Source organism: Vitis riparia, chromosome 7, assembly GCF_004353265.1.
Source record: "Vitis riparia cultivar Riparia Gloire de Montpellier isolate 1030 chromosome 7, EGFV_Vit.rip_1.0, whole genome shotgun sequence".
In the NCBI taxonomy this organism is placed as follows: domain Eukaryota; kingdom Viridiplantae; phylum Streptophyta; class Magnoliopsida; order Vitales; family Vitaceae; genus Vitis; species Vitis riparia.
In genome coordinates this window covers 695503-720943 of record NC_048437.1, presented here as the reverse complement: position 1 = coordinate 720943, position 25441 = coordinate 695503, and the positions used below count along the sequence as shown (strand labels likewise).

Here is a 25441-nt window from a genome sequence, read left to right as displayed (position 1 = left end):
TGGGGGGCAATGCAAATTCTTTTGCCAAGACAAGTTTCTGATCATTGCCCTATTCTGTTAGATTACGAAGGGGTGAGAAAAGGCAAAAACCCTTTTAGGTTTGAAAACATGTAGCTAAGGGTGGAAGGTTTTACGGATAAATTTAAAGAGTGGTGACAATCTTACAATTTCAAGGGAAACCGAGTTTTGTGCTTGCTAAGAAGTTACGGGCTTTGAAATGCAACCTGAGTAAATGGAACAAAGAGGTCCTTGGTAATTGTTGATTGGTTGGGTTCTAGTTGAGGGCTGGTGAGTGTTTGCCTTTTTGTTTTTTGTCTTTTGGCATCTCGTGTATACTCCCTGTATGCTTCGGGTTGCCTTTTAAACTCCCTTTTTCTAAATAGCTTCTGTGGGTTTATCTATCCAAAAAAAAAAAAAATCTTTTTCATTTGGCAAACAAACATACTTCCATTCGAGATCTCTTCTTCCACTTGCACTAGAGTCCACTTGAGTTTCACTCTCATTATCCATCTTGCAAACAAATTATTTATACTACAATAAAGTAATTATAATTAAATTAAGAAAATAAAAAAAATAAATATGCATATCATATTAACCAAAAATATGCACATGAGAGTTTTTTATTTGTTTATTTTTATTTAGTAAAATTTTCATGTCAAAATACAATATTTATTTATTTATTTTAAAATGCCAATGAGAGTTATGAGACAAGAACGGAAAAAAATGCAAAAAAGTGAAGAAAAGAGAAAAATACCAAGGTCCCGACAAAGGTACGTCTATTTTTTCTCTATTTTTCCTTATCTTCTTTGTCTTCTTCACTGCTTCACTTCTTCACCGCATAGCAGATGCTATGGCAAAATTTGGGGGTGTTCTCGAGTTGAAAACAACTAGAAAAAGGGGGCTAGAATGAGAAATAGGGCCAAAACGGCGTCGTTTTAGCCTGTCTTTTTTTAAAGAATAGGGACCAAACGATGTCGTTCTAATCTAAAAAAAAAAGGGTTCTCTCTGCCCTCTACAACCCATCACCGGAGAAGAAGACCAAAAGAAGAAGAAGAAGAAGAAGAAGCAGAAGGAGGAGAAGAAGGAGATAGGGGATCAAGGCGCACCTGTAGACCTTGTCGCGTCTTGCCAGAGGCGAGCGCCTTGCACGCCTAAGCGGCGCCTTCGTGAAGTGGCGTCGCCTGCTTCAGGTGAGGTGCCGGAAGGTCGCGTCACGCCGCCTGGAGCCTTGCGCACCTTTCACAACTATGGTTCTTAATTCAATCTGCCTTTATATATATATATATACATGTATATATATATATATATATATATATATATATATATATATATATATATATATATATATATATATATATATATATATTACAAAAGGGGACACAACCTTTGGTACACAGAATGTTTAGATGGAGCACCCAAACAAAGCTAAAGTGAAATAAAAGCATTAGGCTATAGAGAGGGCCTTATTCCCACCTCACCCTATATGTGAAGTCTAGGAATAACAGACTTCCCTCCCCAAGTAAGTCCCCGATCCATGAAATCAAAGGATTTGGGAAGTTAATTTTTCAACATTAACTTTTATAAGTGAATTCTTCAAAAGTTTTCTTATTTCATTCCTTCCATATGCACCAAAATTAGCTCAACAATGGAGTCCTACTCAGTTTCCTCCTCTTTCATCACAAAACCACCTTGCCAACTAGCCAAATGCTCCTTTGGGCTTCATTGATAGTAGACATGATAAATAACAATAAGGTCCGAATGCTTCAAACCATCATGAAATGGATAACCATGTGATCAGACTCCTCCTTTCCCTGTGTTACATTAGTTTGCCTAGGTTATCCCCCTCATTAGTTGGTCTATGGTAAGGATTCTTTAGGTTGTAGACCAAATTACCATAATATACATTGTTGGCTCACAATTACCTAATAGTGGAAGCTTTTGGATCAAATAAATAGCTTAACAAAAATTGTTTTCCAAACAACTTCCAATATACACACACATTAAAAAAAGGGGAACCAACCTGGGATGATACGTTAGAACTCCACACACTGGTGATGGAAATGTCGATCATTGCACACAGTGCCTTGAAGTATGATTTAATTGAAATGACTTATTTTAGAAATCTTTCATATAGGAACATCCTCCCTATCCTCTCTTACAACAAAATTTTAGATGCAAACCATGAATATTTCCATCAGCTTGAGTTCCTAGTCATGAATACTTCTAAGCAACATCAGGTGCCAATGACTACTACATCTATCCCAGCATTAGTAATTAACACCGTTATCTGGTTGCTGCTAATATGAAGAGATACGAGAATTGAAGAGTCTCCTTACACCAGACATCATACCAAGATTTAGTCACACAATTCCCCATGAGAATCCTAGTCAGGTCAAGTTAATGGCCTTTCAGAGAACATTGCACCTCCATTTCCCTTAGCTTGTCCACCACTATTTCCTGCATAACCCATCTCTATCACTTGCAAATCTCCAACTTCACGTGCTTTCCATTGCTTTATTAAGTACACACAAACCTCTAATCTAGAACCTCCCACCATTTTTGTGATCACACTCTATTTGGTCAAATGGAATTTCCCTCCTTTTTCACCCCCTCCACACAATAAGTCTATTTGAAGTTTCTCTGACTTTCCTGAACTGATGCTACTGTTATAATTCTGAAAAAACCTTTTAATAGACGCTACTATTACAATAGTGGATATAATATAGGCTGACAGATTCAAAAGGTAAGAGAGTGAGTCTTGCTGCTTTTGAAGATGTTGCTTATCGAAGAGTTCCACCACTGTGTCATAAACAGCTTTAATCTTAAAAGCAGCACCAAAGGCAAATCCTCAAAAGGAGATTGGTAATTGATCCTCCCTTTACCAGGCTTAGATGCTAAATTCTCCATGATTCCCTCTAGAGTAGTCTCCTTTTTTCTCCAAACTTACGTTCAACCCAAAAACAACGTTGAAATACAGAAGAATACACTTGAGATACAAAACTGTCCCCTTTTGCTCCACAGAATGACAGAGTATGAATTCCAGAAATATTTCTTTCTTTCTCATTGCCATTATATTGTTTTTTATCGAATCATTACTGTATCATGAAAATATGGAGGGGTTAATTAATCATTCTCTCTCTCTTTCATGGTTATTTGAAAATTGCCCTTCTTAGAAATGCCCATAAAGATTAAAGGAATTAACATATATATGTGTATATATGTATGTAATTTTTTTAAAGTTCATTTTTTATGTTTATATCTAAATTATCAAGTTTAGGTGGTGCAGCTTAGTAGTAGCATGCTCTGGCAATGAACCAAAGTCTTGAATTCTGAGCCTAAGTGGTATTTAAGTGTAGGGTAGCGAGATGGACTCATATCACCTAAGGTTTGTTTTGCTCACAGTTGGGATAAATGCCTCGCTCTCTCTGTTTATCCAAAAAAGAATCTAGTTAATATCAGTAGTGTCCTTATGTGGCAAACTCATGTAATTAGATGTGTATTGTCAGAAATGTTAAGTCATGCTCATTTATTTTCAGAATTTCCTGAGGTGGAAGGTCTTTTCACATTTGCTTTTGTGGCCAGTACCACATTTAAGGCTCTCAGTAACTTACAAGCAAACCATCAAGATTAAAAACTGCCTGTGAAAGTTGGATTCACAAGAGTTGCTAGATACATGTTGCTTCAGTTGATGTTAATCAACATTATTTTATTTATGGCATCTCGTATTTTTTCTTCTTGTCAGTTCTATTTTTGTCAACTGAAAAATGACCAGTATGTTTGACTCCATGTGACATTTTTCCTTTGTTATTTTATCATCAGTTGGCTTGTTTCCTCTGTTTTCTGTGCAGAAGTGTGCCTACACTAAATAGAAGCAACTGGAAAAGCAATTCAGATTTAACCTCGCATGGCTCATTCATTATTCTCACTAAGCAAGCTTCTTTTCTCCCATTTCAGGGGGCTCCAGAAACTATTCAGGAGAGGCTTGTTGATTTGCCACCTTCCTATGTTGAGACCTACAAGAAATACACGCGTCAAGGATCTCGTGTTTTGGCCCTTGCTTTCAAGTCCCTTCCAGAAATGACAGTAAGAATTCTCTTCCATGTAATTTTATTTCCGTTGTGTTTTTCTTCTTTGCTTTTTAATTGAAAATGTTCATATGGCAATTTCAGTTCTTTTGTACATTTAGTTAGTGTTAATTTTTATTTATTTATTTTATTTTATAGGAAACAACTTTAGTTAGTGTTAAGTTTTGAAGACATTGAACCTTGAATATGGCAATTTAAGTTCATTGCAAATTTAGTTTTAAGTTTGAAGACATAGAGCCTGTTTGGGAGTGATTCTAGTAAAAGTGCTTTTACCTTGTAGTGCTTTTGTCATTGTCAGTGGCACTTCTATTAAAAACACTATTATGAAGAATGAGTTAATGTTAGAATAGAAACTAGAAGAAGTGCTCTGATAGTGTTTTTGGTGATGCATTATATAACAAAAAAGTGATTTTTAAAAATTTGTCAAATATCTCATTTTTGTAAGAAAAACTCTTTCTAGCATTAGAAAAGTTTCTCACCCTTCTAGAATTACTCCCAAACAAGCTCTGAATTATCACCTTTCTGTATAAGTTCTGCATCAGCAGCAATTGTGAAGTAATATTTGCACAAGTAGCGCAAAGATTGGACTCCTGGCATTATTTACTCTAGATTACCAGGTGTGGAGCAAGAGTTCAGTTTTTCCAAACTAAATTTTAATACTTTAAGGAAAGTAGGTTTCATTTGAGAAATTTTTGAGTATGCTATTTTCTCTCTTTGCAAATATTCATATGCTTGTAAGAATGGATATACTGCCATTATAATAATGGACAGACGGTGTTGCTTCTGCTGTCAAATAACATCACATTCGGTAAAATGAATAAAATTTAAAGGACCCAATGAATTCCTAATTGGAATTGGGGAATCTCTTTTAATTGGTTCCGTGATCACATTGTGATACTTTACATTGTTCAATAGAATTTGAGAACAATGGGATGATGACAACATCTTCAAAGATGACATTCATTATTTCTATTCAACCACAAGGTAATAGTTCCTTGGTTCTTTATTTAGTTATTGTCTAGGCAATTGTTGAATCCTTTCCTTGGGATTTTATTGTTGCCTAAGATTTTACTTTGTATTTTTACTGGGTAATATGTCTGTATTCTTAAGACTGGCTCAGTGGTATCAACTTGAAAAACAATATACCATTATCGTGTTTTTACCATTTCCTAAGTTCATCTTTTTTATTCTATCCATATTTTTATTTTTGGTGTTTCTAAAAACATCTTTTTTCATTTCCATTTTATTCACATTTCATGATGGCGACTATGTATACCTCAGTGGTTGCTTTCTTGTTTTATACTGAATGAAGGTTAGCGAAGCTAGGAACATGGATAGAGATGTGGTGGAGAGTGGCCTTACCTTTGCAGGTTTTGCGGTAAGTAATTATGTATTTAATTTTTTTGCCCTCTTTATATTTTTATTTTATGGTCTACTTTTTAGTTTTTTCTTTAGTATTTAGATCAATTTTGTGTAGTAAGTGCTGTTAACCATTCACATCTTTGTTGTCAACAATGGCTTATCATTTAAATTTCAGGTATTTAACTGTCCTATTAGAGCAGATTCAGCTACTGTTCTGTCTGAATTAAAAGGATCATCACATGACTTGGTAAGCAAATCACTCTTCTTACTAACCTGACCTCTCCTTGATAGACATTTTGTTCACTTAACTAGAGTTTTGCATTTGATTCCAGTTTGAACTTCCAAAATAGATTTGATTTATGGAAATTTAAAATTGGAAATTCAAAACAAAAAAGACAAACAAACTTGCCTCTTCTGTATTTCTTTAGTTTCATGTGGTTTCTAGCAGATAATCTGATTGAGAAAAAAAAAAAATTAGTTTTTCTTTGATCCTGGACGTGAACACAGGATGTTGGTTTCAGAACCCTTGGCGCTCTAGGATTTTGATTTCAGTGTTATCTTTCTCAACTACTGTTGTCAAACCTCATATTTTTCAAAATGATTGCTAAAATTTTTTTGTGTTTCACTATGAATATGATATTGACTGCTTAGTTCTAGACTTGAACTCCTCAAGTTTAGAAGTTGAAACCAGGGTAAGGGTTTGTATCGTTATCTGGGCAGTAATTTCTTGGTGTTGGCTTCCTGTACTCTCATTGGGTGCACTGCATCAAAATATTTCTTCTTATGCTTTTAGATTTATAGGGATCAAGTTAAATGATATTCATCCTAAAAATAAAGTTATCCTTCTGAAGATGGGGTTTTCTAATGTCAGGTAATGATTACTGGTGATCAAGCTTTGACAGCTTGTCATGTTGCTGGCCAAGTTCTTATTATTTCAAAGCCAACATTAATTCTTGGTCCAGCAAGGAATAGTGCAGGATATGAGTGGATTTCACCAGATGAAACTGAGATAATTCGCTACAGGTATATGTGCACCTGCCATAGTTTTGCCATATTTAACATCCTTGTAAACTCAATCTTAATTTCTTGCTTTGTGCCCATATCCCTTGTTTTTGTCATTTTCTTAAATCTATTTGGAAAGGGCCTTATTTCTTCTTCTGCTGATTTATTAGTCATTGTAGTGCAATAACATACTCATTTAATCCCCTCCTGCCCTTCTTTTCTAAATTAACTGTGACTACAGTGCGAAAGAGGTTGAAGCTTTATCAGAAACCCATGATCTCTGCATTGGAGGTGACTGCTTCGAAATGTTACAACAGACTTCTGCTGTTCTACAAGTCATTCCCTTTGTGAAGGTTGTAGCTCATACTATATGTCTGATACTAGTTTTCAGCACAGCTTCATCTTGACAATTCTTATTCCAACAATGCTATCAGGTATTTGCAAGGGTTGCTCCTGAGCAAAAGGAACTTATATTGACCACTTTCAAAACAGTGGGAAGGATGACATTGATGTGTGGTGATGGAACCAATGATGTTGGAGCTCTGAAACAGGTATTCTATTTTTTTGAAAATTTTTAATTATTTGTTTTGTTTCTTGAAATTAAGGGATATGCCTATTCAGAAAGAGCTTGAGTAAGGCAGGGAGAAATTATATAATAACTTTGAATCAAGTATGACATGACCCAAAATAGAGCTGAATGGCAGTCAAGAATTCCTGTGGAAAACCTAAATGGTTGGGAATTGGTTGGCCTTGTTCTTATATAGAGTTAAAACCAATCTGTTTGGGACATGATAGTCAAGCATGGGCATCTGTAAAATATAAAGCCTCCTTCTGAGCATCTAAAGAGTATGACAAATTAAATACTCTATCCAGTGAATGGGAGTCTTATGCAAACAATTTCCTTGCTCCCACCAGCCTCATACTTGACACCACCTGAAGTATGTCTTGGCCAGGAAACCAATGATTTAAACATTTTATTTTAGGTTGTGGCAATACAATCCTAGTGTTACATCCCTGCAAAGGAACCATACCTCCCTAATATAGTGTCCCTTACTGACAAAAGAAGTACCAAGGAATGTCCAACAAAGAGAACAAAAGCTACCAAAGCGATATGAATGAGAATATGATCTATCGATTACTCTTCTCATTTGCAAAGAACACATCTATTTGCCAAAGCCCATCCTCTCTTCTGAATCTGATCTATGGTTAACACCATAACTAGCTTCCCATGCAAAAAAAACACTTTTGAAGGGACTCATGAATTCCAATGACAGCGACAGGGAAGGGAATTGCATGCCTTAGGTCCAGAATGGAATAAAAATATTTGACAAAGAAAACCCCCTTTCTAGAACCCATCTAAACCACTCTATACTTATCATCCCTTGTAACTGACTCTCCTTGAATCCTTAAGAAAAAATCCTCTACCTAATCTAGCTCCCAATGATTCAAATGTCTAATGAAACAAGTCCCCCCCTCACCCATATCAAATCAGGCCTCTGCCACCCAAGCCTCCTTTGATGCAACTAAGGCATACAAGGAGGGAAAGTACTAGCTAAGGGTTCATCCTCACATTACTTATCCTTCCAAAACATCACCCTCCTCTCCTAAAAAGGATATACTCTACTGTCAACCAAGTCCCAACCCTTCCTGATGGTTTTCCAAACACCAACCTCATACCCTTCCCTTACGTTGAGCACCAACTCCTCCTCTCCATACTTAGCCTTACACATATCTCTTACTCCATTTTCCTAGAAGAGACTTATTAAGAGAAGAAAGATTCTTGATTCCTATGCCCCCCTTATTTTTCTCCCTGCAAACAATCAGCCATTTTACCAAATGAATCTTTTTTTCTAAAGCCCCTTCTCCTTGAAGGAAATCTCTTTGAATTTTCTCAATTCTCAATCTTACCTTTCTAGGCATGCTATAAATCAATGGAGGGAGTGGTGGTTTTTTGGTTGTCCTCTCCCTTGAGGCTTATGCCTTTTGGTACCCTCTGTATACGCCTTTTATACCTTGGTGTATAGCAACCTTGTTTGTTATTTATAGATATTACCCTCTTGACTTATCAAAAAAAAAAAAATTACCTCATTCAAGTATTGGGTACTTATATTTTGCTACCATCATCCATCATGTCATAGTTAGGACCATAGGAGGATAATTAGAAAGTGTTCTCTATTATATCATAGGTAACCTGTTTCATAATTGTAAAGATGTGGAAAAAGATTTGAAGTTTTATCTTATTCATTTTTCTTTTTTGGGAAAAAAAGTTCAAATTTTATCTTATTCATTTTCTCAGGCCCATGTAGGAGTTGCTTTATTGAATGCTATGCCACCAACTCAAATTGGAGGATCTTCCTCAGAAGCATCTAAAGATGAAACTAGCAAGTCTGTCAAGTCAAAGAAACCCAAGCCTGCAACAGAAACAACCAAAGCCCTTAGTCTGAATGGAGAAGGCCCTTCAAAAGGCAGATCTGCCTCAAAGTCAGAATCCACCAGTCACTCAGCTGCTAATCGCCATCTGACGGCTGCAGAGATGCAACGTCAGAAGCTGAAGAAGCTCATGGATGAACTGAATGAGGAGGGTGATGGTCGTGCAGTTCCCATTGTGAAGCTTGGGGATGCTTCAATGGCATCACCATTCACAGCAAAGCATGCATCAGTTGCTCCTACCACTGACATTATTCGTCAAGGCCGCAGTACTCTAGTGACAACCCTTCAGATGTTTAAGATTCTTGGCCTCAACTGCCTTGCAACAGCTTATGTGCTGAGTGTCATGTATTTAGATGGCGTCAAACTTGGTGATGTCCAAGCTACCATAAGCGGTGTTTTCACAGCTGCTTTTTTCCTATTTATCTCACATGCACGACCCCTTCCTACACTATCAGCTGCACGTCCCCACCCTCATGTCTTCTGCTCCTACGTCCTCCTGTCTCTCCTAGGACAGTTTGCCCTCCACTTGTTCTTTTTGATTTCTTCTGTGAAGGAGGCTGAGAAATATATGCCAGATGAATGCATCGAGCCAGACTCTGATTTCCACCCCAACCTTGTGAACACTGTATCATACATGGTGAACATGATGATCCAAGTGGCAACCTTTGCTGTGAACTACATGGGCCATCCTTTCAACCAGAGTATCCCAGAAAACAAACCATTTTTCTATGCCCTTTTTGGCGCTGTTGGTTTCTTCACAGTCATCACCTCTGATTTATTTAGGGACTTGAATGACTGGTTGAAATTGGTGCCCATGCCAGTGGGATTGAGGAACAAGCTACTGATCTGGGCTTTCCTCATGTTCTTGGGCTGCTATTCATGGGAAAGATTGTTGAGGTGGATTTTCCCTGGTCGTATTCCAGCCTGGAAGAAGCGACAAAGACTGGCTGCTGCTAACCTAGAAAAGAAGCTACTCTGAAAAAATGAAACCTGACATAGTAGAGAGAACTGCAAGCCGCCACTACAGCAACGCCTTCTGGGAGAGCTGTGCTGGTAAGAGAGCAGCAGCTGCAGCAGACGAGCAATGAAGGTGATATAGCAGGACATTTTTGGTTAAGTAATTAATTAATTGTTGTCTCATTAAAAATTATGAGTTTCTTATTTTTTTTTCCTACCCCCGTAGAAGTTGTTATCCTTGTTCTTATAATGAGAGTAGGACGATTTGAAAAGGCATTTTGCCAACTGCAATTCAAGTTGTCATGAAATATTGAACTCAGCTCAAGAAAGAAGTGAAAACATTCAAACCATTCCATGTTGGATTTGCAGCTCAAGATTAATGAATTTAACCCGATTTATTACTTGGTCAAAACTTTACATGAGGGCTGTGATGCTTCATTGTGACAAGAGTTGTTATTTTGCTTGTAAGTCTTAGCAGTGCAAGCGTTAATGGAAGACCATTTGGTAGGTTTTTATGACTGATTATTGTAGTAATATATGCAGGATGAATCCCTGGTTGTGGGTTCCACTTGTATTTTCTTTTGGGAGCCTTCATGGATCCTGTTTTTGGGTGGATTGTTTTGTGTTGTGATGCCTTTTGTCAGATTCTTCGGCCTATTATGGGTCTCTATGGGAATGATAATGATTCCCGTAAAACTGCTTTTAGTTATGGAAAAACTATTTTCTAGTGTTTTGATAAGAGGATGCATAACCCCAATTTTTTTTTTTAAAAAAAAAAGTGAATACTGAAACAGTAATGGATTAAAAATCACTTTAAATAATTTTTAAATTTGATCGGTGCATTTTCTATCCTTTAAATATTATAATTTATAAGAACATAAGTCTTTGAAAAATAGAAAAATAATTATTTGATTTATTGAAGAACCATCAATGAGTTCTTCAATAAATTAAACCATCTAGCATTAGGCTAGCTTGATCATGTTTTGTTTGCAGGGAATATGAAAGAAAATGGAAAAAATTGACATATCATCCTTTTCTATTTTTCGCTAAATATCAACAAAACACTACGAATTTATGACAACAATGGGGCTAAATCTTACGACAATGCATACCAGTGTGGCCCATGCCCCCAATATATCTATCTATTACGATTTCCAGGAATTATTTAAGGTTCACAAAAAAGGCAAAACCTCCATCCCTCAGTCGATGAAGCACACGGTTTTCTGGAGAAAGAAAGCTGTAATAAAAAGCTTCATGACCGGTTTCCGGGTGCTGCAGCAGGGAGGGGTTGAAGGGCTGCTAGGGGGTTTACTTGGTATGAGAAGGCAAGCTGCCACAAGCTGGTCAAAGCCTCTTTCATGGAGGAAGCTTGTCTGCTAGCAATCCTGGAAAGAAAAAAAGAAAAAAAAAATTGAGACTTACAATGAAATACCATATCAAATAACAAATTCTTTATTCTGGCACCAAATCTATCATCATTTTTTGTATGGTTCTCACAATGATTCAGTGACTAATAATAGAGCTTTATGAAGAAAATGTCTACTTCCTTACTCCGTAAGGGCATAAAGAAACTAACATGGGCAAAAGTTAGGGATGTAAATTTGGCCCGTTGGCCCAGAACCTAACCTATAAGCCTGCACAAGCCTTCCAGGGCTAGGCTTATACTTTTTATGCAGCAGTCCTGCCCGAGGATTAAAATTAAAAAAAAATCTACAAATATTATGCATGAATGGGAATTGACATAACCAACCAACAAATGAACCTTCGCCTTAAATGTAATTATATTTATTCAAGATCTGTGCCTAGGACTGGGCTTGGGCTTTAAGTTAAATTCCCAGCTCGGCTGAAGCCCGATCTCTGAGTCAAATCCAAGCACGTGTGCCAGAGGCAATATCTACAGTGGGGCTATTTCATAATTTACTGGTCTAAGCCTGCCCATATAATGAAACAAGACTGTTTAAGCTATTTTAAGTCAGAAAACCTAGCTTGAGTTTTCAACACAAGTAACAAGAATGCAGCAGATGATGCACAATAGCTCATGGATTTTATCATAATACTATTCACCAAAGTCTATCCTCCCTCCTAGTTCACCATCTTATAGTTCATTTGGTTTGTGTTCAGTAGGAGGTGATGTCAATCCACCTATAAAAGGAAAGGAAAAAGGAAAAAAATCGTGTTCACAAGCATGGTTTCTGTAACATGCTTATGAAAACGAGTCATAGGATACCTTTTTGTGACATTTGATGTTAAAGCATGTGTATAGACCAGCAAGAAAAGAGTATCGTACCTCTTTAAAGTAGCTCGTTTCCTTCGAAAAATGTAATATACTAGAAAGATCAAACAGCCCAGCATAATCTTTCCATTGGATATGACCACCCGAGTATTGCCAAGCTTCAGAGTGATGGAACGGTACCACCAGAAACATGAATCCATTCGTTTGGACAAGTTTAGAACTGTTGTTCTCCTATCCTTCTCTCCATTGGTTGGTGGGTGTTGGGGCTTCAAGCCTTTCAGGTGTCCCTCAGATAGAATTACTTCTTTTGAAGAAGAACAATGAGCTTCATGATCATCCACTAGAGAATTTGACAAGGAACCTTGTGATAATTTGGCTTTAGGGGGGTGAAGGGAGTGTAATGTCATCAAAAGTTCCTAGAAAAAGAAGCAGCAGAATACTTAGAACGAAATTCTCCTCATCTAATAAGAAAATGAAACACTACACTTTAGTTTGAGTCCACCAACACTCATTCAGCAATGTAAGAAAGAACATCAAAGTATTTGGCAATATTTTTGGGTCACATGAAGTAAGTTCACAAACCCCACATTTCATTTTGGTAGATCAATGCTGCCAACTGGTTTAGCCTAGAGGGCAAATCACTTTATTCTGTATCACTCCTTCAATGCCTTTCATATTGTTTTCAACAAAGATCCTTTAGACAGAGGTGGAGCGTAGTCAAACCAATACACCAAACATTATGGATGGTGAATCTTGCAGTGTACATGTAGACCAGAAAGTTTCTTTGTGTAAATCTTTCACATCTTCCCCAAATGTAAGAGTTTAGTCATTATTATCTTCCAGGTTAGATCTTTCTTCTTAGCCTTATCTAATCAATCAACTCCACTTTTCTTTTTTACAACAAAATTCATATGGAAATCAAAGTCCCATTAAAGGTCAAGGGATTTGCTTGTTTAGCAGCCAATAAAAGGGTTAATACCAATGACTTGCTTCAGGTGAGAAGACCTTTCACAATCATTAGTCTGGATAGTTGCACTTTGTGTATGGGCAACGACCTGTTTTTACATTGTCCGAGGACTTTGGAATTATAGAACAAGCTATTCAGACCAACCCGATTGGATTTGGTCTCTCCCAGAAATATTGGTATCATGTTGACAATTTCCTCTAGAGGTTTGGGGAACACTATTAGAGACAAAGTTCATTGGAAAATCACTTGTATTATGTCAATTTGGATAGTATGGTAGGAAAGAAATGTGAGGATCTTTGAGGACAAGTGGAGGACTTCAGAAATGATATGGGATCTAGTTTATTCCTATTTACCTTTTTGGGCCTCTACTGCTACAGCTTTCAAGGCAGTCCTCTGAACATCATCTAATTTGATAGGATCTCAATATGTAGATCAAAAGTGTTAAAATAGCAATATCGAGTCATTTTGATGTCTATTGGTGGGTTCTTCTTTTCCTCTGTTTTAATCAGATTTTGTAATTTAGCAAAAGATTTCTCATCCTTCTCTTTTAATCTTGTATTTTTATGAATATGCTTTTGTTTCTGATTTAAAAAAAAAGAAAAAAAAAAAGGAGTAACCAATAGACGTACTAGTTGATATACCTTGAGAAACACCTTAAAACATTAGGTCAATGTCCATATGTTTAGCCTAAAATGGTGTGAAGGTCAGGAATCCAGGAACCAAATTCACCAAGAACATACAAAGGTAACTCAAAGAAACACAAGGGTTATCAATTGGATGGGATCCATGTAAGTTCTGCTACATCATGACCCGGATCCAATTATATGCACAGATGTTATAGGTCTCATGAGGACTGGATATGGGTTAACAATACAAACACAAAACTGATCCATTGAAAACCCTGACACTTAAAACTAATGAAAAAGGAATAAAGGACAAAACAAAGAAATCCTGAAAATCTACATTATAATATTACAAAAGAAAAGGGAAAATAGGAAACCAAATAATAAAAAATAGAAGTGCCTGAAATCTTATGTGCTTGCATAATCCTTGTGTGTCCAATACAAAGTCCTAATATGTCTGATTTTAACCAGGTATTAATCAAATATTGGACCATCCCCTTCCCAATTACAGATCATATTCAGGACTTTCAAGATGAAGCTTAATAGTCAAGTGAAGCAGGTAATTGGTCTTGAATGAGAACGAAAACAAAGATATTGTGTGCTCTTATCACTAAAAACAACCAAATCTTTGGAAGGAAAAAGAAGGTATCATTGATCATATCACTAAAAACAATCAAATCTTTCATTTGGTTTCAATTATTTTCATTTCAAAAGCCATCCGAGCATGAAAACTTTCAAATATAATGGATTTGATATCTTTAATCAAATCCTTATTTAAGCTACCCGCTTCAGTTGTGCAAAAATCGAGAGGTTGCAAAGGGATTTTTTATGGTCAGGGATTGGGGAAGGCAAAAGAGATTATTTAGTGAGGTGGAATGTTGTGTGTAAACCGAAGGAGGTTTGGGTTTTGGGAATATTTCTCTGAGAAATCTTGCTCTTTAGGGAAATGGCTGTGGAGGTACCCTAAAGAGGGTTCAGCTCTATGACATCATGTCATATTAAGCATTTATGGTTCACACTCTAATGGTTGGGATGCTAACACTTTAGTCAGATGGTCACATCGCTGTCCTTGGAAGGCTATCGCACAGGTCTTTCAGGAGTTTTCCTTGTTTACTCGGTTTGTGGTAGGAAATGAGGAAAGAATTCGATTCTAGGAAGATTTGTGGTGGGGGGACCAACCTTTGGGAACCCAATATCCAAGACTATTTAGAGTAGTCTTGGATAAAAACATCCCTATTTCTTCAGTTCTCGGTCCTACTCGTCCTTTCTCTTGGAATTTAAATTTCCGCCTTAACCTGTCAGATTCTGAGATAGAGGACTTAGAGGGCTTCATGCGGTTACTTGATGGATTGCATTTATCTCCTTCGGTTCCAGATGCCAGATCTTGGCCATTATCTTCTTCAGCGCTTTTTTCAGTCAAATCCTTCTTTCTAACATTATCTCAATTTTCTGGATCTCCTTAGGTTTTCCCTTCTAAGTTCGTTTGGAATTCTCAAGTTCCTTTCAAAGTGAAGTCCTTTGTTTGGTTAGTAGCACACAAGAAGGTGAATACTAATGACATGCTACAAGTGAGAAGACCCTACAAAGCCCTTAGTCTTGATATTTGTATTCTGTGCATGAAGCATGGGGAATCGGTAGATCATCTTTTTCTTCATTGTTCCTTGACGATTGGGTTGTGGCATAAGTTATTTCAGTTAGCTAAGTTGGATTGGGTCCCCTCGAGGAGCATCTTTGACATGATGTCCATCAAATTTAATGGTTTTGGTTCTTCTAAGAGGGGGTTAGTTTTGTGGCAAGCTGCGAGCATCGCTCTTATTCGGGTTGTGTGGTGGGAAAGAAACGCGAGGATTTTGAGGATAAAACAAGGTATTCAAAGTATCTTTGGGACTCTATTGTTTTCCTTGCTTCTCTTTGGGCTTTCTATTCCAAGGTTTTTAAGGGGACTCCCCTTAATGTGCTACAACTTGATTGGTTAGCGGTGTGTACTCCATAAGGAATGGTCCTTTATAGAGTGTTCGCTTGTTTTACAGTGTAATTTCCTATAATTTAGTTTTCTTTGGCGGGAGGATTTCTCATCCTGTATGTGTACTTCTTTTTTTCTATCAATATATCTCTGTGTTGTTTCCAATAAAAAAAAATATATCTTTAATCAATAAAAAAATATCATAAACTCTTTCTTTGGAAAATACTCCATTGTTTTTATTACATCTCTTTTTGAAATCCATCAAAATTCCTATCTCATGAGAGCACCCTGAGATCAAGTGAAAGAAAAATTTAAGAAGAAAAAAATGTCCATTTTATTCCAAAAAAAAATGAAAATCATACACAATTTTTCCAAGGTGAATTTTAGCAAGTGGCAATGACAGCCCCAAAATGATGTCTTATGGTTTTGGCTAGTATGATCTTATTTTTACCAAGCCTAATATTTGATAGAAAAAATAACAACCATAATCTGTCGCAATGATGATTAATAGGAATCCCACAAGTCACTCCCAAGACTAGCCATCCTATCATCCATACAGATCAGAATTCTTAATTACAATCAGAACAGAATGCAGCGTATGCAATGGGAAAACTTAGGACTTTAGCATTTGAAAGGGGAGTTCGATAGCAATTAGCTCACATATTATGAAAGCAAAAGGATTTAGCCCTTGTTTGGTAACTATTTTTGAAAACAGGTTTTTGTTCTCTGAAACAAAAAAAAAAAAAAAAAGGGAAAATAAGTCTGACAACCAAAAACCAGAAAACAATTTTATGTTCATAAATACAGAAAATGGGGTTTTTTTTAAGCATTACATATAAAATGGAAACATCTTTTAGTTGTTTTTTTATTGTTTTCTTATTAGGACTGTTTTAAAAAATAATTATATAAATATGAAGAATGATTAAAAATGAAGCATTACATATAAAAGTCATTTTTAAAACATATTTAAAAACATAGAAAACAGGTTAAAAAATTTCAGGTTCCAAACATCCTTTTGTTTTACAAAACATCATAGAACATTTTTTAAAAAATGTTTTTCAAAATTGTTTTTGAAAACACTTCCCAAACAGTCTTAGTTTCAATTTTCATGTAGTTTCCAAAATCCCCAAAAAATAGATAAATTAACAGTTTTATATCGGATATAATAGTGACAAAATAAACCATATCAATCAATTGTAATAATAACCCAATCTCAAATTATAGGCCAGAAAAAATATGTTTTACCTTTCTTTTTTCCTCAGGTAATTCAGCTTTCTCAACCCAAGAGAAAGCATGTTCCATGTCATTTAGAACACTCCCAAGAAGTGTCACAACATAGACATCAACGACTTCAAGGTACTCGCCAATTCCCAATGTAAAACTCCTATCACATCCTCCCATACAAACCACATTTGGCTCTCTGCCAGCAGGAACATAGTATTGTTCATCCACATACCTCCATTTGCCAAGGAACTCCTCAAGAAATTGTTTAACACCAAAAGTAGAACCTTCTGATATTTCAAAACATGCCCTGAAAAACAAAATAAGTGGAATTCAATTACCTACCTCTCAAAGATATTAGGATTTATCTTCCCCAAATGCTATATTTTCCACAACCCATCTTACACAACCAATTTATAATGAATGTTGTACACATATTACAATCAGAGTGTGTGGGGTACAAGAAGGAGATGCTTCCAGTATAAAGAAAATACTTTTTTTTTCTTATAGGCAAAAAGAGAACATGTATTAAAAGTGTCGTAGAAAAGGCCAAGCAAGTACACACAAAGTATACAATAAAAGCCCAGAAGAAGCGAAAAGGTAAGGAGCAAAAAAAACCTTCCCCTTACTATGAACTCAACCAATCTACCAAATCTAACATAGATAGTGTGGTCCTTAATATACACCCTATGCCAATCCACAAAAGTATACATAAAAACATATTTAATTACTTGGTTAGATTGCTTAACATTATTTAAAGCCCTTTTGTTCCTTTCCTTCCAAATAGTCCACCACAAGTACAAGGAAGCAACCCTTCGTGCTTTCCTCCATTTCTTACACAAGAAAGAGCCATGCCAACCCAACAAATTCCCTCTAATTGAGGAATGCAAAACTCACTTCACTCCAAAAAGGAAATAAATCAAAATCCACAACATTCTTGATTTGCATAAATAACACCCATTCGGGAAATTCCAACCCCTCCTTTTAAGCTGATAAAGAGTTAGAATTATATCCAAGATGCTTCCTAAGCAAAAAAGCTAACATTCATAGAAGCCCAAGTCCTTCACACAATACTAAATAGAAAAGGATCACTAGGTCCTCCAGAAAAGGAATAATAAAAAGATCTAACTGAGAACCTATCATTCTTGGTTTTATTCCAACCCAGATTGTCCTCCACATCTCTTTTAACTACCAAAGGTTGTAAGTTTCAAAACGAAGTTTCCACTTCACCTAGCTTCCTATCATTAAAATGTCTTGAGAAACGTCCCAAGCCTCAGCCACCCATCCATCTTTGTTGACCACACAAGAGAATAAATTTAGGAATGCTTCTTCCGAAGTTTAGTTCTTGCACCACAAGTCTTTTCAGAATTTAAACCTTCTCTCATTCCCAAATAAAAAGCGAGAACTACTTATACCCTCACACTTATTTCTAATGGCCTTCTACACCCTAACTCCATAACTTTCTCTCACTTCTTCCAAATATCCCCCCCCCCCCCCCCCCCCCCCTCCCCTTCACTAAGAATAGTTTCCATTAGCACTCTCCTTCTATAGCAAATCTCCAACTCCACTTCCCAAGCAAAGCTTTGTTTAGGACAACGAGGTTATGAATTCCAAGGCCCCCCTCCTTGCTTAACTGAGCTAGATTCCAATTCACCAAATGAGGTTTTTTCTCTAGTGCACTAGCTCCCCATAAAAAATCTCTTTGGATCTTTTCAAACCTTGACCTTTCTTGGGATGTTGAATAAAGACATGAAAAAAAAAAAAAGGGAAAACTTGATAAAGTGCTTTTGATCAAAGTAAGTCTCCCACCCTCGGAAGGGTATTGTCTCTTCCACATTGCTAATTTTTTTCTAAATCTCTCTTCCACTACATCCCACTCCCTAGAAGAGAATTTGTCCCCAATTTTCTAGATATCCTATAAACTACTCTTACACTATTCTAGTGTCAAATTGGCAGCACAATATGGGCAAAGTAGCCATGTTGCAAGGCCAAAAGATGATAGATGCACACTTCAACCATGTTAGCACATTATAAGTTTTAGGAATATTTTTTTTCCTTTTTCTTTTTACCTTTTTTATTGGAGAAAACAAATCCTTTCATTTAAAATGGGCATAGCAGCACAAGAAGGATGAGCCATGCCTCAAGGAAGTATACAAAATCAAAATCAAAACAAAAGCACAGCACAAGTAGTTTAGTGTTCTTTGGTGGGAGGATTTCTCATTCTTCTTTTGTACTTCTTTTGTCTATCAATATATCTCTTTATCGTTTCCAATAAAAAAAAAAAAGTAGTGAAACATTTCAAACAAAAAGACTTTATGAAGAATGAAAATTGGGATTCTATGATTTCTTCTTTACTATTCTTTTAATTTCCCTTTTATAGAATTTATATGTGAGATCTTGAGGGGGTAAATTTCCTTACTTGAAACTCTCTAAAAAATTAAGCCTCTACAATTATTTTTCAAAAAACTAGTCTAAAAAACAAAGAGTGCAATTAAATATTATATTTTTAAGCACCTTTAGAACTTGGAGTTTTCCATAGTAGATCTCCCTAACACTTACTTTGTTCTGGATCTCCTAAAATCTCCTCTGGCCTGCGTTCACAAATAACCTTCTTGCCATGGGTGGGATTTGGGGCTAAAAATAACCTTCGTGTCTGGGCTTTAGATCTTTCCAATTTACTGGTAGAGGGATATTTTGCTGTAGTGGTCTCATGGGTGTCCAAGTACGACATGTAACTCCATCAAATCCTAGATCTAGCTAGCAACTTGGGTTGTTCTTTCTTCAAGTTCCCTCATTCAACTAATGATGATGTGGATTGACTAATGGGGCCAAGTAGATGGTTTCTTTTTTAGGGGAATTTTTACCCCATTGTGTTGTAGATTGTAGCTATATTCCATACATGTTCTTGTTTCATCCTTGATCAACATAGCTATATTGTTGCTCTTGTTAGGTATTTTTGTCATCCATTGTACTTTTGGAAGGATTTCTCATCCTTTGCTTGTACTTAAATTTCATTTCAATGAATATTTTGTTCCTGATAAAAAGAATAAAAATAAAAATAAAAAGCTCCTCAAAACACTGCCTATGAAATTCTAGCTCCATCACTGGTATTTCTAATGCAATTAACATATGAGAGTTGACTTGATTTGGCAAATCTCAAGGCCAGACAACCCCTCAAATATGGAATTCAACAACTTGATAAATATTCTGTTCAAAATTGAGAATTTCAAATCAATTGAAAAGATGGGTGCAAGAGAATAGAGTACCCAGCAAGAAGAACTTGAATGGGGATAGCCGTAACTGAACCAAATAATTGCCTAAGCTCATTCAGTATTTCCAGTGTCCTGCATCAGTCGAATAAGAACATATTGAGTGATTAGCATCTCAGATCACAGTTATGCATGATGTTGATGTTTGTATATGCTTTTTATGCCATGCAGTAAGATAAAATGTTTCCGCTAATTAGAAGGCTAAAATAGCAGCTTGTAAAGTAAGAAAAAAAATGTCTTCAGAGGTTACAGACAGATTAATACTCCAAGTTCCCCCTGATAGAATCTTAACTAACATCAACCACATCACGTGTTCTGCAATCAATGCGGAGAAACAGAGAAAACTGTAGACAGATGGAAGATTGAAAAGGCAATTCATAACTAGCTGTAAAACCAGTCAAACTTCATTATGGGCACTGTTTGATAGTCAAGGAAGGGCATACCTATAGGATAAGTGTAATTGAGGTGAAAATTATTGACACAGACGAGGAAATATGGAAATGATGAATTAGAAAAGAAACCATTGGTTGGAAGTGAGAAGTCTGACTGCCAGGTGGCAATTAAAAATCAACTGAGATGGAATGGCATTTTGCAGCAAAGTCAAATATCTGACCAAATAGGAGCCATATGAAAATTGATTAAGATAGTGAAAAAAAAACTGATATTTATTGATTAACCACTGGAATGATAGAACAATACTCTTGCAGGATGCAGCCAATTCCACATGGTTGAAATGTGGCTTTTCTTGAGTTTCTAAATTCCTAAAGTTTCCCTAGATTATAAGATTAGAAATAAGATGTGTTAAAAAATGATTAACCAATAACAATGTTTGCCCAATGGCATGAATAGCATTTAAATGATTATTTGAGCATGTTGAGTATCCATATACATCAACCACTGTACCATAATCAAAGGATGAGGTACAAGAATCAATAATCCTGAGAAGCAAACTTGAATCTTTTAAGTTTGTGAACTCCCAAATGTGAACATCTCCCATTCCCTATAAGGGGGAAAGCCTGGCATGGAATTCTATAGTGTACTAATTTTCAAATTTACAGATGAGAGATGGGATTGGAACAACAAGCAACAAGTATAAACATGCAGTGACAAGTGTACTACTTAACCATACTAATAACTAGCTGAAAGAAAATGCAAACAGTAGTCAGAGGAAAGAACAGGAAGAGGATAAGAATTCACCAACAAAGTTACAACAAAGCATGCAAACAGAAAAAACAAAAAAGAAAGAAAAAAGTTAAGATGTCAACAGAAAATAAGGAATAAATCAAAAGAAACGAGATGTGGGGAATAAAGTACCTCCCAAGTTCCTTTAAGGACTGAACCAACACCATACCAGCTGATTCCATTATGTCATACAGTTGATCATCTTCTCTAACATCAGTAGATTTATTGTCACATACATGCTTCAGAACAGAGGAAGCTATTGTCGCTGCCTCCTCAAACATACAGCAAACAAGGTAGCTGCAAATTGTAGCAACAATAAATAGTTAACATAAGGAAAGGCTTCTTTCTAGCTCATAAAATTAGTTGAAAATTTGTGCATAGTTATCAGCAAAAACAGGGAGAGAAAAAGAGAGAGAGAGAGAGAGAGAGAGAGAGAGAGAGATTCTGAACACAAGGGTATAGATATAATATATGAAAATGACGCAGGCAAGGACCATAAGCTCTCCCATCGTATTCGAAGTGCTTTGTTCATATCCATGGACGCTCTCAATGAAAGCATGATCCTAGGGCATTGAAATATGTGTTTGCTGATTATTCTCCCACTGAAAATAGTACATATTGTGAAACCAAGGTTTGGTTAATCTTGATTTTGATGATAACAAAACAAGGTTTAGAACTAATGATCATATTTTAAGTGTGATTACCATAAGTTGGATTAGCCTCAAATTCCTAACACATATGTTGTCATCCTAGTACTAAAAATTTGAGTTTCTGGATGTTACTTTTTCTTTATAAATGAACATCCTTTTCAAGTTGGAAGACCTCTCTTAAGGGAAGACAACTAATGACTAGAAGTTTGTTCAATTCCCTCTACATGTTCCTGATTTGTCATAATTTTTTTGAAGCAATGGCAGAAAGAGGTACCAAGGATTCCCCAGTATATAACTCAAAGACAAATCAGTACCATTCCTTCTTTATTTAATGAGCCAAGAAGGTGTCTTGGAACCAAGTAGCGTTTTTTCATTTTCTCTTATTTCCAAGATACATTTTTTTTTTTATAGGAAACCACACATGAATATATTGATAGAAAAAGAAGTACAATAGGAGGATGAGGAATCCTCCCGCCAAAGGTGAAACTAAACAACACAAAAAGATAACACACTACACTATGTCAACTATGCACAAGCACCCTTGACTATACCGTCCCATTGGAACTACACATTGCTAGCCAATCTAGTTGTAATACGTTAAGGGGAATGCCCTTAAAAACCGCGGAACAAAAAGCCCAAAGAGAAGCAAGGAAATGAATGGAGTCCCAAAAATTCTTTGAATTCCTAGCTTTGTCCTCAAATATCCTAGCATTTCTTTCCCGCCACACAACTCAAATTAAAGCTATGCACGTATTTTGCCACAAAACTAACCCTCTCTTGGACTTGCCAAAACCTTTATAATTGATGAACATCATGTCTGAAATGCTTCTCGGAGGAACCCAATCCATCTTGGCTAGCTAAAATAGTCTATGCCACAACCCCAACGACACAGAACAATGAAAGAAGAAATGATCTGCTGATTCTCCTTGCTCCATACACCTTATTTCTAAGATACATCCAGCTCCTTTTTTTTTAATGATACTAATCTTCTATGCTATCGGTATCATTATTCAAGCTCACACATAATATCCTATTTCTAATCCTGCTATCAATCACTCTAATGGGAGAAAGAACTTTAAAGTATATTCAAGAAAGGAAAGGAAAGGCATAAATAAACTTCAACAAGGATTATTACTAGTTATAATTAAATTAGGATTAATATTTATTGGAATCAAATTAGGAGTAGCTAATTAGGTTATAGAAGAATTAGAATTAGAATCATAATGGATTATTAGAATCCTAGTAGACTTTAGATTTCTTAGAGAAGCCTATAAATAAGGCTAATTGATGTAAACCAGAGTATTGATCAATGATTATGATATTAGTTTTTCCTCAAGTGTTGCAATTCTCAATAATGAGACTCCATTTATTTTCTCCTGGGAGTCTAACTCTGAGGTTCCTACTTCTTCTCTACATCTTCTTTCTCCATATTTTATATTTTATATTTTTCTATTATAAACTTTATTCCTTGTTCCTCTCCTTAAACCTTAAAAAATAAAAACCCCAGCCCACCTATTAGATTGTAGGCAACCATCCTAGGGTTGTCCTACATCACACTATCACCTACTTGTCATTCCTTTGCAATGCAGTGGTCCTCTATGACTGTTTCTTGGGATGTCAAAGAAGCATCATTAGAACCTAAGTGAAACTGCACCGTGCTTTAGTAGATCAAAGCTTCTAAGAAGAATGGAACTGGGGATCTTGTTGATCTGCTCCCATGAACAGACATGTTTTCTGCATGGAATAAGTCTACATTGTAAATACAAGGCAGATGGAGATGTTGAAACAAAGCAAGGTTAAAGGCCAAGGATGTCACCAAAGCCCAAGATATGAATTAACAGACATTTGTATCAATTCTATCAGTGTTCTCCTTTCTCTTCCAGCAAAACTAGACTAGTCATTTTATCAGTTTAATGTAAAGGAAACTTTAATACCTTGTGATCTTAAAGGAGGAATTATATATGAACGAGACTCCAAGTTTCGAATATGTCGATTAAAAAGAAAGATGAGCAAGCTAAAGGAGGCATTTTATGGCATCTTACAAAAACTTCAGAAAAATGACCATGGGGTATATGAACTATTTGCTTAATGATGTTAGTTGGTGAATTAGGATTTAATACCTGGGAACCAATATGACAATATCACACAAATGCTTCCTTTACATAACTCAAAGGGAACGATAGTGTGGGCAATTTTTTTTTGCCTATTTTTTGGATTCTGATTATAATATCTAATCAAGGCCAGTTCAAGAGCACCACAGCACGGTCATCTCATTCTATCTTATCCTTCTTCTTCTTCTCTTCTCTTTTTTTTTTTTTTCCATTCAATCTATGAACTTAAAATCCAGGGTTTGCATGAACCAACGAGAGAAACAACATGGATATGGGGACATCTCTCAAATGAAAATTATCCGGCTATCTCGCATATACAAACTTGAAAAGTCATTGTCGAAAGTGCTATTTCCTGCTTAGATTCAAGCACACAAAACGACGTGAAAATGAACAAACTAATGTACTTTGCTGGGTCAACCAATTTTTTGTAGGAAAAGAGAATAAAACTGAAATTTCTGGGAAAAAATGTGCATATTAACAGCGACTAATCCACGATTTGTTGTCTCGAAAGAAACCCATAACGAAATTAAAGCAAAAAACATATGTATTATGCGTCTCGAAAACATTTACACTCAAAATGAATGCCTGAATCCTCTGTTTGATTGCTGAGAAAGTTAAGATAAACAATAAGAAACTGAAATTTCTAGGGAATAAAAAAATTACATGGATTTATTATTACAAAAATAAATCCACACGAAATTCAAGCAATAAACGAAGTGTTATGTAATCCCACGAAAGATTTACACAGAGAAAATGCCGAATCCTCTGTTTGGTGCTAAGAAAGTGAAGATAAAGGAGAAGAAACTAGAACTTCTAGGAGAAAATTGTACATTGACTTGTTTAAATAGGAAACATGAAATAAAATCACACATCAAAGGTGATGAATGATCTCAAACAAAGATTTTCCACACACAGAATTGTCGAAACCTCTGTTTGATTGGTGAGAAAATGAAGATAATAAAAAGGATAAGAAACTGAAATTTCAAGGAAAGCAATCCATGATTTGTTGTTTTAAAAATAAAAAAATAAAAAGATTTTGCTAAAACTGAATGCCGGGAACCTCTGTTTGGTTGCCAGGAAAATAGAAAGAAGAAAAAGACACGAAAATTATGAATCTGGGAAGTTGGAACTGAAAAAAATAGAGATCAGAAACAAAAATAAAATGGGGCTCGTTTGGTGCTTAACTTTACCTTTCAGAAAGCTCGATTTCTTCCCAAATTGCCACCATTGCTCTATCTCCCTCTCTGGTCTCTTCTCTCCTCTCCTCTCCTCTCTATTCCGCAAACGGATACGTAAATGGGCTGAAAAGTTGGATGGGTTATACCGTTATAGTATTTCATGTTGGATCAGCGAATTATTGGGCCGAGCTCGATTTTAACCAACGAT

General features: G+C 36.0%; 2 protein-coding genes across 3 annotated transcripts in view; one reads left to right on the top strand and one right to left on the bottom strand.

Annotated features, from left to right (window-relative positions):
• The window catches only part of LOC117917445 (probable manganese-transporting ATPase PDR2), a 34055-nt gene extending 23697 nt beyond the window's left edge, over nucleotides 1–10358 (top strand). The window contains exons 16-22 of the mRNA XM_034833733.1: nucleotides 3955–4083; nucleotides 5398–5463; nucleotides 5623–5694; nucleotides 6319–6470; nucleotides 6691–6802; nucleotides 6884–7000; nucleotides 8746–10358. Coding sequence (XP_034689624.1) covers nucleotides 3955–4083; nucleotides 5398–5463; nucleotides 5623–5694; nucleotides 6319–6470; nucleotides 6691–6802; nucleotides 6884–7000; nucleotides 8746–9858 — 1761 coding nt within the window. The 3' untranslated portion in view covers nucleotides 9859–10358. The remainder of the gene's footprint in view (nucleotides 1–3954; nucleotides 4084–5397; nucleotides 5464–5622; nucleotides 5695–6318; nucleotides 6471–6690; nucleotides 6803–6883; nucleotides 7001–8745) is intronic.
• Nucleotides 10359–10833: 475 nt separating this feature from the next.
• On the bottom strand, nucleotides 10834–25441 carry LOC117919416 (protein APEM9). Of its 2 annotated transcripts, XM_034836615.1 has the most exons (7): nucleotides 25246–25294; nucleotides 24065–24407; nucleotides 21427–21591; nucleotides 20110–20187; nucleotides 16868–17153; nucleotides 12124–12485; nucleotides 10834–11221 (listed from the first exon to the last, which is right to left on the bottom strand). In XM_034836615.1, exons 3-7 carry the CDS (start codon nucleotides 21573–21575, stop codon nucleotides 11089–11091), a joined length of 1008 nt encoding a protein of 335 aa, XP_034692506.1. In that variant the 5' UTR covers nucleotides 21576–21591; nucleotides 24065–24407; nucleotides 25246–25294; the 3' UTR covers nucleotides 10834–11088. The 2 variants fall into 2 exon arrangements, with proteins under 2 accessions (XP_034692506.1, XP_034692505.1); XM_034836614.1 differs by lacking the exon at nucleotides 24065–24407 and having other exon boundaries at nucleotides 25246–25441.